At 37.3% G+C, this 18,900-nt stretch overlaps 2 protein-coding genes across 2 annotated transcripts in view; both read right to left on the bottom strand.

The window, feature by feature from the left end:
* Positions 1 to 1,450, bottom strand: part of LOC103378218 (T-lymphoma invasion and metastasis-inducing protein 1-like) — a 38,015-nt gene extending 36,565 nt beyond the window's left edge. The window contains exon 1 of the mRNA XM_025055347.1: positions 1,315 to 1,450. The gene's annotated coding sequence lies outside the window, so the exon portion shown is untranslated. The remainder of the gene's footprint in view (positions 1 to 1,314) is intronic.
* Positions 1,451 to 2,263: 813 nt separating this feature from the next.
* LOC103378217 (splicing factor, arginine/serine-rich 15-like) overlaps positions 2,264 to 18,900 on the bottom strand; it is a 19,469-nt gene continuing 2,832 nt past the window's right edge. The window contains exons 6-18 of the mRNA XM_008309337.3: positions 17,901 to 18,034; positions 17,647 to 17,796; positions 17,464 to 17,537; positions 16,761 to 16,857; positions 16,450 to 16,533; positions 16,137 to 16,216; positions 15,698 to 15,879; positions 15,227 to 15,327; positions 15,027 to 15,140; positions 14,787 to 14,943; positions 14,603 to 14,697; positions 3,904 to 4,033; positions 2,264 to 3,142 (exon numbers count right to left, since the gene is read on the bottom strand). Coding sequence (XP_008307559.1) covers positions 2,724 to 3,142; positions 3,904 to 4,033; positions 14,603 to 14,697; positions 14,787 to 14,943; positions 15,027 to 15,140; positions 15,227 to 15,327; positions 15,698 to 15,879; positions 16,137 to 16,216; positions 16,450 to 16,533; positions 16,761 to 16,857; positions 17,464 to 17,537; positions 17,647 to 17,796; positions 17,901 to 18,034 — 1,817 coding nt within the window. The 3' untranslated portion in view covers positions 2,264 to 2,723. The remainder of the gene's footprint in view (positions 3,143 to 3,903; positions 4,034 to 14,602; positions 14,698 to 14,786; positions 14,944 to 15,026; positions 15,141 to 15,226; positions 15,328 to 15,697; positions 15,880 to 16,136; positions 16,217 to 16,449; positions 16,534 to 16,760; positions 16,858 to 17,463; positions 17,538 to 17,646; positions 17,797 to 17,900; positions 18,035 to 18,900) is intronic.

Genomic DNA, 18,900 nt, shown 5'->3' with positions numbered 1-18,900 from the left:
AGGTAAAACAAACTGTACTCTGTTTACACAGTAGCAGTTTACATATTTCAGTATGTCTCAACTCTGATGTAGTCATCAGAAGATAAACTGTGGTCACAAGAATTGACCTGGTCAGCAACAATTCCATGGAAGGAGTTAAAACCACAGCTGTGCAAAATGTGATTACATCAGGCGGAAGAAGAAAATTGTTCTTACAAAAGAAATAAGCAAATGACCAAATGTCAATGATAAAAACATTAAAGATGTTTTGAGGGTTCATTTAAGAATTTAATTTTAAGAAAACTATCAGCATAGTAAACACACAATGTTGGATGCTTAACACCAGGCTAAAATTACAACCGAGGGATCTAGATTTTAATTGCTAGTAGAAACAGTCCATACAGTGCTGTAGACTATTGATACAGTATCCTGAAACGAAATACAGTATCAAAGACAACTGTTACTGCAATGTCATTAAATGGACTCCACAGTCAGCAGATATGAAGGCAACACTATTTCATCATCAGGCCAATATGGAATGTTTACAGCATTCTGTTGACCACGATTTAAGACAGTTGCAAAGGCAACGTCGGACTGAAGCACCTCAACCAATCACGTGGTGGCCAATTAGAATGGATTTGAACAATCATGATGACCTTTGCAGACATACATCAGTTCAGACTGATCAGCACCACAGCAGCAGCAGCAGCAGCTTGTGTGTGAGGCAGGGAGACAGACCCTCCAACAATGACGCTGCAACAAAACTTGACACCGTGAGGTCATTAGAGAGAAGCAGCTATCGTATTTCACTCACCTGCAGTGTTTACAAACGCAGGGTAAACATACAGTCGCACTACAAACTCACACTGCAACAAATATGGGTTCATACGGAACAGTTTGACCGCCCCTGAAGCCCCTGGTCTTTTAGAGTCTGTTTCTGTTTTTCTGCATCAACATCCCGCTGCTGAGTGGAGCAGGAATTTGTACACAGTGCATGAAGCGCATTCACAGATGCAGTTAGAAATTAGTTGACAAGCGCGTCATTAATTGACGATGCGTGCCCGCTGTCTGTCAGCATCACGGCTGTGGTGTGACCATCATTAACAGATGCCTGACCGGGGGCACGGTGCGAACACCGCCGGATCTACGGCCCTGTACACCGGCCCGCTCTGACACGCACCGGTAGCGTCAGTGCGGCCGGCGCAGCTTCTGATTACTAGTATGATTTGAGTGACGCTTCATGCGTCCAGGTGGCGCTAGAACCACTCTGAGGCATGACGGAGCGTTGCGCTTGGTCATGGTTGAGGTTTACGCGCGGAAGGGGGGAAAACATACCTGTCAGAGCCGCAGCTGTTGCCTCTCTGCTGCTGTGTCCTGTCGGAAATGTTTCAGTCACCCTGGATCTGACTCCTGCTCATCCTGCCGCTTGTGTCCATAGACCACGCGTGTTGTTTCAACACCGCTGACGCTGAGGAGGCGGGGTGTGGGCCATAGAGACGACCTGCAAGTGGACAAAGAGTCTGTCAGTAATCAAAGGTCTCAACCAATCAGCTGCGGCACAACCTTCTCCATCAGTAACTGTGCAATGCACGTTAGCATAGTTCAGGTGCACAGCTGGTAAGTTATTTTATTTTAGGGGGTATTTTACTTTAAATTTGATTGAAAATATAGATTCCCACAGGGTGCAATGCGTTGGACTAGTGTAGAAAGTTACCGTTTAATTAGGTTTAACGACTGTCACGTTACCACACTAAAATTCCCAATTTGTTTAGTTACGTCAGTTAAAAACAACACGACGGGAGAGGCATACATGACCCGCCCACTCGGTCTCTGATTGGCTAGTAGTGGTTACTTACGTTTGTTCGATTGGCCAGTGTCCTAGGTTATGGGCAAAAATATTGCGCTCCCTTCTCTGATACTCCTTACAGTAGACTCAGGTAACAACACAAAAACTATATTTTCCCAGGACTGATGGGTACGAGACTCAGGGACTACAGCAACAAAAGAAAATATTTTTTTAAAAAGGCTAAAGTGGATGTCAATAATAGTTCTGCATGAAGTCCTGACGCTAACCGACATCTGTGTATTATTATTATTATATTATTATCTGTGTATTATTATTATGTCGAAAATGTAAATAAAATGTCCTTACCTTTTCCCCCTATATTTCCTTTGTCATCGTTGCTCCATAAAAGTATTTAAGTTGTCTGTCTGTACTGTATAGGCTTTAAACAAAATGATACATCAGTGAACAAAATCGATGAAAATACACATAAAACAGTAGTCGCTGTCTCTTTTTTAATATTCATTTCACACCGACCTGTCAGTTAGGATCAGGGTTTAGTCTCCCCTCTACTGGCAGAACAGGAAAATGTCTTCTCCCGCAAAAGAACTCAAGGTTATTTGTATGATATTTTGTACACAATAAAAAAATGTAACGTGTATCCCATTGGTTCTTACAGTCCTTTGCCAAACCAAAAAAGAGGGGAGAAAAAAGTCCTAAAAAACCCCTTTAAAAAAAATCAAATTACAGACTTTAACAAGATTCTTTTAAACAAAGAACATTATTAACATCTCTGAGATTGGGTATTACTACAATATTTTTTCCCAAAGAACTAAGTTGAATCAGTGTGAATCAGAGAACACAAAATGTGGCTAATGGTTTCTTTCTATTTTTTCTTCAAAAATACTTCTAAACATACATTTTTGTATTTACAGTTTGGACTATTCTAGAAGGTCCAGGTTCATCTCCACCTCCCGCTGGGAAAAGGTGGGCCAAATCCTGGACTTGCATTTTGGAAAAACCTCTGCTCCGGCCTCATCGGGGGAAATCTTTGGAAAGGTGGGCCTGGGGGAGAGAAAGCTGGGGGCATTCTGAACCTGTCTGCTGCAAACATGGGCCCCCCGGGCAACACTCGTGGGGGCATGTGGGGTCTGTTTTGAGGTGAAAAGAACGGTGGCAGATGAGGATTTGGAATTCCATGGGGGCGTGGCATGGGGGGCATATTAGGTCGAGGACCTGGCATCATTGGTGGCCCTGGCAGAGAGATTGGTGGTGCTATGGGAGAGCTGGGCAAACGGGTGTCAATTCTGGAGTGTGGGGGATGGTTTTTGTCTCGTGTAGTTTCTGAAATAGGCTCTTCTTGAGATTTAAATCCTGTAGCTGAGAAAGAAAAAGAAGATCTTATTAGTATGACATTAAAGATGGTAGAATGATAGGAGCTGGGAGTCAACATGCAATAACATTCTTTACAGCCACAGATGGTAACAGCAAGGCAACAAAGAACCATCTTTAAAATCACTGCACCTTTCCCACTCTGGGTGCTAACTCTGAACTATTTCTGAGTTAATTTTTTAATTGGTTACCTTTTCTTTGTTGTTTGTGTTTACTTTTACTGATTTTTCTTTTGAAGCTAATTTTAGTCAACTATAGATCTGACAAACTTTCAGTTTTGCTATTTTTGTAGTAACTTTTATTTATCATTTTGCCAGCCTTGACCTTTTTGTCAACTATTTCTTTTAATTCTGTGCTAATTTTATGATTAAGCTTTTGCCTTTTTCTAGCTAATTTTTCATCTATTTTCTATTTTTTTATTTTCCAACTAACTTATACAGTATGTTCCTGAGCTACTGGTCTAAATTTTAGTTTACATTTTTAACAGATTTTATTTTCTTTAGCACAGCCTTTCAACAAACTATAACTATGTAGGTTTTATTTCAGCTTCATCTTTCCTTCTGCATTATTAAAAACAGACATATCCTCAGATGCTTCTACAAAAGTTCAAAGTACACAAGACCCAAAATTTACATTTGTACCGCCTTTTGGAAATTCAGAACACAAGATGTAAATGTAAGTTTTTGCAGTGATTCCAAGGACATTTACAAACCGCAAACAATGAATGTAGCCAGAAAAATTCTAAATACCTGTTGTCAACGTTGCTGGGTCTGTAGGGTTGAACACAGCTCCTCCTGCAGGCACAGCGGTCGGTGACATCATAATGGGGCTTGAAAAGGCAGGACTTCTAATGGGCTCTACCTGTTCAACAGCTGGCACCTGGAAGACACACAGAAGAACTGTATTTTAGGTTTGTGATGACAGATTGAAGTGACACATGAGGAACACTGTATTTTAGGTTTGTGATGACAGATTCAAGTGACACATGAGGAACAAGACGACCGCAGAGAAAAACCTCAGCCCCATGTTCATCAGGGTGATAAAGCACCAGGGTTTGGAGCGATGACAGCCTCAGATTAAGGCTGGTTTTGCAGCTCGTGGTGCAACATTGTTGGAATTATTGAACCGGTCACATTCATGTTCATAAATCAAAACGGTCCAAAAGAAGGGTCTTGTGTCCACTATTCCAACTGACCAACCAAGATTTTGAATGTGCACGAAGATATGAATACCAAGAAAAAATATTTTTTGTTTAGTACTTTTAGCAGCAATCAATGATTCTTTGTACTGCAGGAAAAACATGCTTAAAAACAAAACAGAAAAATAAAACTGACCACGGGTCGAATATGGAGACAAATACCATCTAATAACAAACACATCCTTAAATTGTGCAACGGACTTTATTTAAAATAATCACTAACAAAACAAAGTATCTCACAGTGTGAAGATTTACTGCATACTCTTGAATAAGTGAATGCAATTTTCATGCAATTTTCCTTTGATTGGATTGGTTTCATACAAATACATTTGTCAAATAACTGAACAGTAACATGGAATACTGCCTGGAATACTGAATTCCAGTACTCCTACTGAAGACCAGGATTTAATTTCCCTCCCCCCCCCCCCCCCAAAAAAACAAAAACAAAAACAAAAACAAAACAAAACACTGGAAACTTCCTTAAATTCTTGGGGGACACCCACATAGAATAAAATAAAAATCACATTTTTTCTATTTACATTATTATTTGATAGATTTTGGAATCCAGTTGTGGGCTGGATTGGATAGCTCAGTGAGCCCGATTTGGCCCACGGACCACCAGTTAATGATCACTGCTATACTGGTTCTGTGACCATCAAAAGTTTTTTTTTTTTTTGTTCATGTATTTTTATTCCTTGAGTAGCACCCTATATTTAATCCTGGATTAAACAATAATACATTTCATATTATTGTGTTATTGTCAACGTCATTTATTATTTTTATTCTAAGTTTGACTTTATTTCATGTGTTGCTAACTGTCTGGGTCAGGAATTTTAACGTCATTGAGACTTCTTTTTCTACATAAATACAAGTTAGGTAAATAAAAATGTATTTATTTGTGCTTTAGTCATTTACATGAACCTGAGTGAATTTTTAACACAAAAACCTTTTAATTTAACTGAAAATCTTGACCTTTTTATTAACCAACCTTAGGAAAGGTTGCAACAGAGCTCAGGATAGAGAGAGAGAGTCCCACAGGTCCTGGGACTCATCAAACAACAAGTCAATTGGCAAGTTGTATGTGTCTGAACACTGGATATAAACACAGCATCCAACAATGGCATCAAAAGAAGTGGCTCAGTACTCAATGCTTCAATTTTGTCAATTACAAAACGCTTATTTCTCTGTACAAAAACTAATATACTTTTTATCATTCACAGCTAATATTGTAAACATTTCAAGGGAGTCAAAAAAAACTGTATGTATGAGGTGAAAATATAGACTGTGGATAACAAAAAAGTTGTGTAAGAACAGGAGAGTTGTGGGATAGATTCCGGACTTTGTGTTTTACATGATCTCCTGAGCAGCCTGGCTGACAGTGAGCAATTGACAAATGGCAGGAGTGAAGTGCTTTGTGATGTCATCAGGACTACAAAAGCCACATACAAATTTACCAATTTGAAGGTTCTATCTGGATTTTGCAGTGATGTCACATGGACATTATGTCGATTTCTAAAGCAAGCAGAAGGGGGTGCTGTTTAGACCCCGTCAACAGAATAGAGATATGCTACACTCCTTCACAGTTATTTCATTTGAAAAGATAGTGTTAAATCATCATATTACTCCACAGTAAAACCTTCTTCCTTTGTTCCTTCCTGACCACAGTCATACAGATGATGTAAACTCACAAACAGTGGCTTCATATCTAGTTATAATAATGACAGCGATACCAAAACCAATAACAACAACACACATGCATACTTTAAATAAATGGATGACAAATGACAAAAACACACAGTGACTTAGTTGTCAGACATTAGCTGATCAGAAATACTACTGCAGTATTCAGAACTGGTCATCCAAGACCCCTCACACCCCAAATTGCAACACTGCACACACACACTCACTGTTTTTGGATTTTTGTGGAGCTCCCCTTAATATTAACTATTAAAAAAAGTCTAATCTTAATCATAACACTAATCACATACTAATCCTGACTTCAAAGTCAGTGGGGGCACAAACCACGGATACAGCATACACACCAAAATTGTATTTTTCAAAAAGCTTCCATAACTATAGCCGTACCAGGAACACACAAACACCGGTTTTCTTGATGTATTCTATAACATGCCTAATCCTGATATATAATATATATACTTAACTTACAATGACTTATCTTAAACCTCGAGATACTCACCAATTCCCACCAATGACTAAATGTAGTTTTTGTGCCCAAAAGTGGATTTTGTTTATAACACACATTGTAAAACATTGTCTTTGTTTTTTGTTGTTCTAAAAAATATTTGGTGGATTCCACCTAAAAATATATCAAGCCAAATGTCAGAAGTTTTAAGCAGAAGTCACATTTTGTTGAAAAGATATCAGACACTCAGTTAAATTAAAATAAAATAACATTTTTGTCTAACATTATTATCTGATGTTTATTTTGGAATCCACTTGTGGGCCAGATCGGACAGTTCAACGGGCCAGATTCAGCCCACGGACCGCCAGTTGATGAGTATAGTTCAAAATATAAATTTAAGGACAATTCTCTGGTAAAAATGTGTTAACGTGGAGATTGAACGCAGGTTTGATCTCTTGGGAAAGTAACAGCTGCTGAAAGACTCACTCTGAACATCTCTGATCCTAAACATGTCAATCTTTGAAGCTGATCTGCTACAGTAACAGAAGGTTACTGTCCATTTAAGGTGCACATCAAACCTGGTCCTTCATGATTTTGTGGGTTTAATAGTAAAACCATTCTTTTCCTGTGTGCCACCCAGATGTTTTTCTAATATGATACGACTACAATTTTCTAATATGATACAATAAGTAACATTGGCATGTAAAGAATTTTTAAGGTGGTATTGCTGATATTTTAGATGTGAATGTTCAGTCTAACATCCTGCAGTAACTCTAAAGGACTAGTGTGTAGGAAAAAAGGATTCAAAGCAGTAGTGGTTCTTTTTTAACAGATTGTGAATTTAAAAAGGAATAGTAGTGTAGAAACATAACATTAAAGACAAGACTTGCCTTTTAATAGATTTTGTGTTGTACTATCACTATTGGGAAATCTAACCTTTACTTTGGCTTTCCCTAAATTTATCTTTTGTGGTAATAGATTGGGCTTAGAATTTTATAATTTGTACTTAAAATAACAATCACAGCAAGGCATGGTCATTTTTGACACCAGAAGATCAAAGGTGTTGGCATTCCGAAGAAATTTATGGGGGAAAAAAAACAACTATGGTTTTACTGTGATTAAAGTGTCTTCAAAGAAAAGGCAAAAACACACATTCAGCAACATAAAGACACTGGACTGGCAGCACTAGTGAACCTTAACAAACATCAAAGACGCATGCTTGGTTACTTTTGGAATAATAGTATTTTGGGTGAAAGGTGTGTTAGAGTACATTGATCAAAATCTATGGAATTAAACAAAGGCAAAACCACTTAAACAAAACAAAAACATTGCTAGGATGACTGTACATGTTTCTGAGCATATGAGATGTTGTTGTGATGTTCCACCAGGGACAGAGTTTCCTAAAGGTGAATGATTAACAACAAAATAGGAACAATGAGAAAACATTTGAAGTATTCTAACCTGATCCTTTGTTACTTGTTACTTTGCGTGCAAACTGTATTCCGTAGGATCCCCCTGTGACAAAGCCAGAGCATTGGTTCCCAAAGTGAGGGGCAGACCCCTACTTAGGATGGGCTGTGTAGCAAGGCAAATTAATTTCAATTTCAAAATATCTATATTTCTTTTTGCCAGAGGGGGAAAAATACACTAACTTGCAATTGAATTACTTTGTTTAGTGAGTATAGTAATTCTTCAGGAAGGTAGTGGAGATTCCAACCAATAGCTTTGACTATGGTAACGTGGTTAGACTTGACAAAAGAAAGCACTGAGCGAGATGACTATACGCGTGAATTAAACTGATTAACCCCAATCACATTTTCTCATTTTGAATTTTCACAAGAATCAGCTATAATCAGACTCTGATGTGATTTCCCTCCGTCTTTAACATTTCATTTTAACCTAAGAATAGGATTCCACATTTTCACATATCTTTGGGATAACACTCACCTTTGCCGTCAATCATCTAACCCTGTTGTTCTCCCGTCTGGGTAATAGACCAACGTTGAGGAAAATGAGGAATTCTTCTCATTTCTCGAAGTGTCTTTTCACAGAAATTGAACTGAAAGGACAACACTGACCACACTTACATTACCCATGCTACTGCTGTGTTTTCTGAATCTGATCGTCACTACACGTTAGACAAAGGTTTGGTGTGTCTTCTCATGGCTAATCCTTAAAAACAAACTGATTGACAACATCCAGATCTATGTGCGATATATGAAAAAAAAAATCTGAACGCGCAAACAAATCTGAAGGGCGATGATGTGCGATTTCCATAAATTAGAATTATTACAACAATCTAAAATATTATTGGTAAATGCATCAGTTGCTGTCAACCAGCCTCAGTTCATATCCAACTGGGTGAAAATGGGCTGGGCTCTCAACAGAATATCTGTACAAAACAAACAGGATGTAGCTTTTAGGAGAAGCTCAAATTCATTTCTAGTTTTACATCTAATCCTTCGTCTTGAGGCACTGATCAAAAACCAGTAAAGCAAAGGCAGAAAGAGTTTTAGGTCTCCCAAATATCTTTTGTAAACACTACCTGTTAGTAGCAGCCAGGCCTGTGTAAATAGTTTACTGCCATCATAGGCTGTGATGGATTCTGCTGCTCTTAGAAACATTTCATAGCCCATGAAAAATCTGAATGAAGACTACGGCGCTCGAACTTATCCTACACGTCCACACAGAAACTGAGACATACAACCCCTTAAGTCGGTGTTTTTTAACCTTTGGGTTATAACCTAACATGGGGTCCCCTGAAATTCAAATGGGGTCACTGATCTAGCCTGGTAATAGTAAAAAAAAAATTATAAAAGTTTTTCAGCTAATTGAATCGTCAGCCTTGTAAAAAAAATCTACTGTTATTGTGATCAGGGAAAAGAGCGTAATTTTGTGCAAAATCTGGCTACTTCTTTGCAACATAGTATAACACACAATTGAATTTAGTTTACTGTTTGAACTGTAGTAAACTGGTATGACATGATAACAAAGCACTAGGAAAGTATGAGTACAGTTCACAGTATGGACGTTAGTCAGAAAACATAAAACAGCATCAGAGCAAAATGGGTAGCGATTTTATCCGAGATGTTTGCGTGCAGATTGGGTTACTTTCAGTATTTAAAATCATCAGTAATAGGTCCAATATGTGCAGCATTTAATTATAATCCACATAAATGCACAGTAAATTGCAATTTCAAAACTGTATTTAGTAAAAGGTTTGCTGCTTAAGTGCCTGAAATAAAAAAGGCGGATCAGCCAACAATTAAAAGGGAAGCACAGCAAATGTCACAATACTGGAAAAACTCACTACAGAAGGCGCAGACACAGAGTTTGCGCAGACGACGGACCAAGCATTAGGAAAGCAGTACTACTGAAACCATTAAGGCCTGCAATAAGTGCTTTCATGCAACAAGAAAGGAACAGTAATGTGTAAATGTATTATTTATGAAATCTGTATAGACAGTCCATTGAGGCCCCACCTATTAGATATGCAGGGGCCAGAGTACACCTGTTCAAGGATTACAGATGGTCACCAGGCTGTTGGTTGGACACAGCTGCTCTATTGTTAACGACAATTCATGACATGCACCAAAGAGTTGTCCAAACAATGGACAACTGCACACAGACAACCAAGACAAAATGAAACAAGGCCACCTGACGTTATCCAGTCCAACAAGAACGCTTTTGTAACACAATCCCTGAAGGCCTAACGAAGTAGAATGCTGCAAGAATACAACACATTTCTGCTTTCTGTATAAGGGCTTCTGCAGCACAGAACACCGCTGAAAAGCCACGAAGACACACCTGGACAAAGCAGTAAAAGATGTATTTTAAATGTGTTTCACTCTAACCTTGACAGTCTGGTGACTGTGTGGTGTTACCCGTGTGGTGTTACCTGGTGATGGTATGACGTTTTGCTGTAAAGAAACATGGGCGAGGCTTCCAGCCAGTCTTCTCCAAACTGTCGCTGGGAATGCCTTATTTCCTGGTGCCATTTTTAGCTGCGCTGGTTGACATGCTCTCCAAATTCTCCAGAACTCCAGTCTGAATCAAGCATGGTTGATATGCCATGGAAAAACAAGTCGGGTTCATGCACGATCACCTAGGTCTTCTCGAGGTCTGTTAGGATCGATTTGCAGTCCATGCCAAGAATAAGGTTAAATGAAGTGAGAGCTTTTTTTAGCGGTACAGATTGATTCTACAGAACTAAGAAGATAGATAGATATTAAATGTTTTTGTTAAGGAACCCAAATTTATTTAGCGCTTAAGGGCATTTCCATTGATTGTGCCAAAGAATGTTTTTGATGCAGTAGTGTGTGCTTAGTAACAGCATTTTGCTAAGGCAGCCCTTAGCTTTTTCAGTGGCTTTTTAAACAGAATATATTACAGCAGGTTGGCTATCTGTAATACCACCACCTACATGTTTGAAGGTTATGCAGATTGAGAAGCAGTTAGCAACTTTGGACTTATCAATATTTGCAAATCGTAACAGACCTGTATTTTTTTGTTTCTTACAAACTTCTGAACAAAGAGCTGAGCCACAACCCAACACTGTGGACTTACCCAAGCTTCTGCCGAGCGCACCTAATCCTGATGTTCAAACTGATCTAAGTTAAACTGTCAATTCATGATCCTCTGAGGTTACTCTTTAGAACTGTATAGCTTTTTTGTTTCTGTTCCATCTTTCAATGATAATGTAATTTAGTCAAACATTTAAGAGTGAAACAATCCACATTAGCCTATATTTAGGGGACTGTAGGGGACTACAGATAAAAACTAGCCTTCTGGCTAACTTTGGGTTTCTTAACCATGTGTAATCGTGTGTTTTATAAAATTGCACTGTCCCCTAATAAATAAACTAAACTAAATTTAATTTGCTAGTATAAGTTATTACCTTAAGAAACGGAGCAATATATTTGATTGGATCAGCTGTTACAGACTTCTCCCAGTCAGGAGAGGAAAAAGCTAAATTATAATCTTCCCTTTTTTTAACTTGTCCATCCAGGGGTATGCAAAAACTAACAATGCATATTTTAATCTCTTGTTATCATCTAAATAGAGATTTGACTAATGAAGATCAGTCAAACAGAGGTTCTTGCATGGATGATGGATAGCCCTTGAATTTACTTATAGTCCTTGACCACTTCCTTCCTCCTGTGCTGTTCTTGAAGATTTGAGGGAGACACTCCATCCATTTGGTACAACATCCGTGGGCCAAAGGTGTCAGTTCACACTCGGATCACATAAATTACAGCATGGAGACAAAGAGCTTTAAAATGGTGGCCTTTGCTGATTTAAGAAGATAATGCAACATTGCCCCCTTGTTAACTAGCACTTACCAAAGGAATATGTATCTTGCACCTTCAATTTGTTGGTTTGGATTGAAAGTAAAACATAGTGAAGTTTGAGCGTGAACACAGTTTGATAGCATTCACATCACTAAGAAAGGCTTTAATTTTAAAAGGATGCAAGGACACACTTTTGTAAACGGTCTAATTAGGGATGTAAAAGGAAATTGGTTACAAACCGATACAAATCCGTGACAAGTCGTATCAGTCGAAAAAAAAAAAGGGTTGCACACCAAGGTGTGAGGTAGGTTGCATTATTTCAAACTGTCAGTGGTCATATTTCAGACTGCACATTCCAGTACAGTAGGTGGCGGTATGCACCAGGACGTCAGGTCCCTATGTAGTCTAAGTGTTCAATCAGATCGTGGGAAAAACTTCTTCCACAGACACAAATGGTGTTACCATTACCAATGCAGTTGGTAATGGTATTTTGAACAGTCCTTACAAATTAAGGATCCTTGTATTTCATTTTAATGGAGCTCATTTCCGTTCAAAAATGTATTAGAGAACAAAAATAAAATCATGAATCATATCGTGGGTTGAGAGTATAGTTATATCCCTAGCTCTAATGCTCAAACAGAGGTCTTTACAAAAAAGACAATTTATTTCGATGTCCTAACAAAACAAAAGTCTTTTCTAAAGTTAAAAAAAAAGAAGTTGGTTTTAGGTCATCCCTAGTGGCCTTTACAAGAAATAAGTTGACTTAGTTGTTGCTGTTAAAAATGGGATGTAAAACCTATTGCTATGTTTTTGGGAAAAATGTGTATTACACTATGTATCCAAAGTAAAATGTACATTATACAAATTAGAACTATGTTCAAAACAGTGAGACATATAGCATTTTGTTATTTCTTTTGTTAAAAACACCTAACTGCAAATCAAATGCAATGGCACAAATGTGACAGTACTATGGTAATATTACACTGCACTGATTTAAGTCAGATACTGACTACTTTGCTGGTCTTATCACAGACTGAACTATATAATAACATTTTCTGACTTACCTGGTCTCCATTTTACACTCACTTAATGAAGCATGATGATATTTTACATCCCACCAGCCAAGTGGACTTCAATTACTCCTCACATAACATGCAGACAACTTTCATTTTAATATTTCTTGTCCGACCACAGCTCAAAGTTAATGTTTCTGGTAAGAGGAAAACATTCGCTGCAAACCCTAGTCCTTAGGATATACCTTGTGTTTGTAGAGAAGTACTTCTCTACAAACAACTGATATATTTTATACCTAGAACCTATACTGGATATGAAAACAGAAAAAAAAATTATGAAGTATGTAAATCTATTTTTCTATTTTTTCTATTTTTATATACTGTGGAATAGCACATGAGAAAAGGGGAGAAATGCTGGAAAACCACCATTTCATTAAGTTAAAAAGACAAAAGACCAATACGCTGTTATATGTCAGTTTTCTAGACATAAAACAACAGTTGAGGTAACCCTGATCTTCATTTTATACAGTAAGGCTATCTGCGAAACTAAATCATTTAGAGGCGAGTTTGATGACATTACATTGACTGTTTCATGTGAGACAAAAATCAAATGAAATAACCAACATGCAGACAATATAAAATGCACAGGAAAAACAACTCACCATCTTGCTGAATTAGTGAACGTCACGTATTTAGCACAGCTGGTTCGGAGTGTTAGAGATATCTGTCGCAATAAACCCAACCTTTAAGTTGTACGCCAAATGATTTTTGTCCAAGACTAAGGCTCATCCTAGAATCTGGTCATTAGCTAAACATATTTCACAATGAGAAGAAAATGTAAATAAAAATTTCTTTTTACTGTGGGACCAAGTGTGAGTGTGTGGGAAAAGCGTCCCAATAAGTTCTGAGAAACCAGTCTCCATTTGGAAGTATTGTTTAGATCTACTATTAGCTTTTAAGAAGGGCAGAAACATGTTGACTTTCATTATTCTTAATGAAATACTGACTATGGTTGTAGGTATTAAAAGATAAATCCAGATAAAAACATTCAATCTGCAAGAGTTTAATCTCAAATTGAAGTTGTTTTTATGACCTGTAAGAAAGGGTGTCCAAAGAAAACTACTCTTAACAAAAAATAAAGAAAACCAACAAAATGTGTAATATATGTAAACACACTTTAGAGAATTATTAAAAGGTATCCAACAGTAAAAGCAGTGAAGTAGCAGCATAAAAGTGCAGTTACGTATATTGAATGCACTTGCCAAAAGTGGCCACATCTGCTTTTACATCAATAAGTGAATTAATCAAATAATATAGTATGTGTTTAGATACTAAAAGAGTGCCATATCATAAATCTTTTACTATTTTGAGATGCCTCAGTCCATGTATGGGTTTGCTACATGTGGTGCTCATGAGCACAAATGTATAATTTTATGAGGCCTTGCAGTTACATGTGAACGTTGACCACGGTTCTCCCTTGGGCACAAGATTTAGGAACATTTGATTAATGAGTGCAGTTGAGCAGGCAAGTGGTTTCAAATTGAACGCAATACAAGTTACTATGCAGCTCAGATCCTGTCAGAATGTGAAACCAATATTCCTTGCGGTTGCTTTAAAACAGTTTATTGAACACAACCAATAACTGAAAACTTTCAAATAAGATTCATGATTAATAGCCAACTGTGTTTTATTTCTTTCAGGCCCTCCACATAATAATACCTTAAGTGACTTACTCCAAGGGCACCAACGAAAGAGAATATGTATTACTAAGGAAAAATCACATAAAAGCTGAACTCCCAGTACCTGTATTTGCGTAGGGATCATTCCATCTGCTGGTACACTCTCCAGTTCTCCATTTTCGATGGGCTGCTTATTGATGTCCTGGCTGATATTCCACTCTGTGCATAAAGCAAAGTACATTCAAATTTAGTTAAACATCTGCAAAAAGACATATTCAATCATGCAAATGCAATACCTCAATGTTTACCTGGATTAAGAGTTTCCATGTCCAGAATTCCTCCTTCTCGATAGCTCTCCAGCTCCTCAACTTTGACTTTGCTCCAAGGAATACACGTAACTCCCTCGTCCACATCCCACAACTTCTTATGTGCTGCTTTTATACCTTTGTTTAATGCCCAGGCAACCTAGGACAATTGCATTAAATAGTATTATGAAGCAATACATCAATCTAAACATTTCAATAAATAGACTGAGCAAGAAAGTGTACCTTAACTGGTTTCTGGTGCACTTTGTAAGACCCTCGACTGAGTCTTTTCAGAGCTGTGTAGGCATCTTGTCTGTGGACCATAACAATATAGGCACAACCCCTTGGAGGAATCATCTGGACATAAATAAAGATGTCGTTACACACACTTAAAAAAAAACAATCTGGGAAAGAATCCATTTCACACAGGTGTCTCAACTTACATTGATGGACACAATCTGACCAAACTCCTCAAACAGAGACATCACATCAGACTGCTGTGTTTTCTTGTCCAACTGTCCAACCCAAAGTGTAGTGCTGCAAACTACAGGAAAAATGACAAATTACATTTTTAGGACTTCAACTTGAAAATTCATACCTCACTCACATTTATATACTAGACACTGCTCAAATAACATCATTTTGGCCATAATTGTTCAGCCCTTCTGTCAATCTAGGGGTGACCCTATACTTGAAGTATAAGTATTTTTATATAAATAAAAATCTTTTGAAAAATTAGGAACATGAACTAAAACAAACAAAAAATATAAGGGTAATAATAATTTCTGTCCAATTCTGTAAAGCCCTTTAAATTATTCAGAAACTTCCCAACTTCCTTTGCATCTATTGACTTTGTACATGCCAAGAGTTTAAGAAAAAAATTAAATTATATATATTGTTTTTGGTAAACTTACCATTTAATGTTTCTTTCTTTAAGCTCGGTAGTCCTTTCTGTCTGCGTTCTCTGTCCTTCTGTCTTTCATTTTGGTCCTCTGAAGTTGATCTACGACGTCTGTCTCTGGAACGAGAGCGAGAACGCCTTTGGCGCAACCGCCTTGAATGCGAGGAGGACCTTGAACTTCTTCTTCTGGGGGATCTGAAACGAGTTTGAAGGAAAAAATATTATGCTACTTTTATGTAAATATTTATAGTTTGTGAATTGGTAAATGAAAGGTTAATAACATGGATTGGTTAAAAAAAGGACTGAGCACAACTGTTTGTCTACTTCCAGGGGGAAGAAGACAGGAAAAGAGCAGGAAGAGAAAGCAGACAGAAGCAGTCGCATTTAGTCAGCAAAACAGTAAACATAGGTGACACCTATACAACTTGAACCAATTACTCAGTTTTTTTTACCTAGAACGTGACCTGGACTGTGTTCTTCTGCCATAGCCTCTGTGTCGTCCCTCATGTGTGGAGCCCTCTCTTGAGTTCCCCTGTGACAAAGTAGTTACCGCAATATAACTTTAACTAGTTCAACACAAACAAAAATATTAATCTGGAAAAGAAAAACCTCCTGATTAAATACTAAACTTTCAAAACATTATATTATATTAGGTATCCATTAGCAAATAGCCTAGGGATCACAAATTTAGCCAAAAGATTACTGATTAAAGGGCCACCACTGACAGAAATTATTTTTTACAAAAGTCATTTATATAAGGTATACCTGTGAATTAGAACCATCATCTCTAAAACGGTGTCCATCAGAAATCCTGACGTGTTCCATATGACCCATTGCAGCACCTGACACCTGTGTAAAAGAAAGACAAAATGGAAAGGATCATATCATAGAGGTCACAAGAGAAACAAAAAAGGCTGTCTGAAGTCCACAAATAAAAACAACTTATTCACAAACTATTATTTTGCTTTTTTCTGTTTTTTTTTTTTAATCATCCATTAACTTTGCTTGGCCTACAATCAAAGCTTACATAATAATGGTTTCATACTTCACAACATCATTAGCACAGTTTTGATTACCTGGAAACCGTCTATCGGTGCCATCATATGTGGAAAAACATGTCCTGTATTGGGCATCTGACCATTGAAGTTGTTTATTGTGTTTTCAGTTGTCCATCTGTCATGGGAACATGAACAATGATGATCAGTTGTTTTCAGCAACAATAAGTTACTTCATTTTTAAACATCCAAAAAATGCAATGAAACCCAGGTTCTATCATTTAGTACTATATGATCTTGAATTTGAGAAAGTGCCACACTACTGTGACATGGCCACACTAAGCAGTCAGGTGTATAACAACATGGTACTGAGGAAGTAGCCGGGAAAGAGGTTCTTTAGGCCCAAGTTTATCCAAGACAGACTGAAAGACCCCGAAACTGGTATTGACTATATTTTATATATAAAGATATAATTTACGGCCACAGGAGGGCACTGTCTAACTGGTGACAATTGAACACTGCATCAATGGAAACATTTACATAGCTAACCCATAGTTTTCCTAAAAGAACTCAAACTTAATCAGACGAAGCAGAACAATTTAAGTGTAATACTGAATTGCAGTTTCTACTGTATTATTTAAAGAGTCATAACTTTGTCTACACTTGGATAACCAAAATTAAATTATGCGCTGGAAAAGGTTTGCTAAAAGTAAAAGCCACAAATATAAACAGTATTGTAGTACAGTAGCAGATATTTGTAATAGATAAATCTTATGATGCTTACTGTGTATGACCAGTCAGCTCATGTGAACGGACATCCTCAGGTTCATCATCATAGTCAAAACGATCCAAGAGTTTCTATAAAAAATAACAAAATGAAAAACAAATGAATTTTAAAAAAAGAAATAACACAAGAATAGTGTATTTGTTGAAAGTGTGTTTTTGATAGACAGAGCTACATGAATACCTCTGCAAATGAGCCTTTATTCTCCATGCCGGCATTGTTGTGGGAATTGAGCTGGGGGGTAGACAACTGGGGTGCAGTTGGTAGATTGTCGCTGATGATGGTTGACAAGTTTTTGTCTGCCTGCTGAAGATTCTGAAGCAACCTCTGCAGCTACAGGTGTAGTTGTATAGAATGTATCAGCCAAAAAACATTAAGATCAGTATGCATTGCAGATGTATGGCAGATGTGCTGGAAGAAAGTATCTTTGTACTTACCTCTTGACCTTGTGAAGACGAAATCAGCTGTGCTACTGCAGCTAAGGCATCATGGGTGGCCAATTGCTGTGTGGCAGGCAAATGAGTGGCGCTTGTGACAGTGGGCTGTACCTCTGGTTGGGGTTCAATGGGTACTGGTAAATATATAAGGAGAAAAATGCAAGCAGTTAATCAAACTCTAATTATTCTATTGACCTAATTTTTACATCCCAAAAGTGTTTCCCATTGGACTTCTGAAAACAAAGAAGGGGTGTGGACTCCCCACAGTTACGTCATTGAAAAAACTGCTGTGTGCACATAAAATTACTGCTGCCATGAACCACTGAACATGTGTATTATGTGTTTTTCCTATACACTGCTGTTTAGTGTTGATGCTTGGCTTCCTATGCTAGTAACAAGCCATTAGAATCCTTTGGGCTGGATGTATCACTATGAAACCCATGACACATCTGTGTCTACTTGTTACATGGCAACAACTTAAATGCATCTTTTTGTTCTCCATGGGGATTAAAATATGAATGGATATGAAAAATATAGGATTTGACATGATTTTAATGTTGACATTTTCAGTACAATACAATTAAGTAATATAATTTCTCAATTATCAGGAACAACAGAATAGTTTTCATGTATGAAAATATTCAACATGAACTGAACTACTACTTTACAATATGTAAGCAAAATATAAATCTACATAGTAAGCCTTTCCACAGCAACTTAAAAGAACATTACAATGAGTTATGACTTTTAATGTAGTGGCAACTCACCACCACTTACTACTACAATGGTCAGTCTTGCATGTTGTTCCATATTTTCTAGTATCACATACGATAATATACTTTAACTACAATTTCTCTTTCATACATTTTAATACGATTGCATAAATATATTTAAATATTATGCTGGCTTAAATATTCATCATAAATGTAAGAATACATTCAATTTGATTATGCAGCATATATATATATATATATATATATATATATAAAAAATCTACCTT

Source organism: Cynoglossus semilaevis, chromosome 4 (assembly GCF_000523025.1).
Source record: "Cynoglossus semilaevis isolate Cse_v1.0 chromosome 4, Cse_v1.0, whole genome shotgun sequence".
In the NCBI taxonomy this organism is placed as follows: Eukaryota; Metazoa; Chordata; class Actinopteri; order Pleuronectiformes; family Cynoglossidae; genus Cynoglossus; species Cynoglossus semilaevis.
This window is presented reverse-complemented; position numbering and strand designations above follow the sequence as displayed.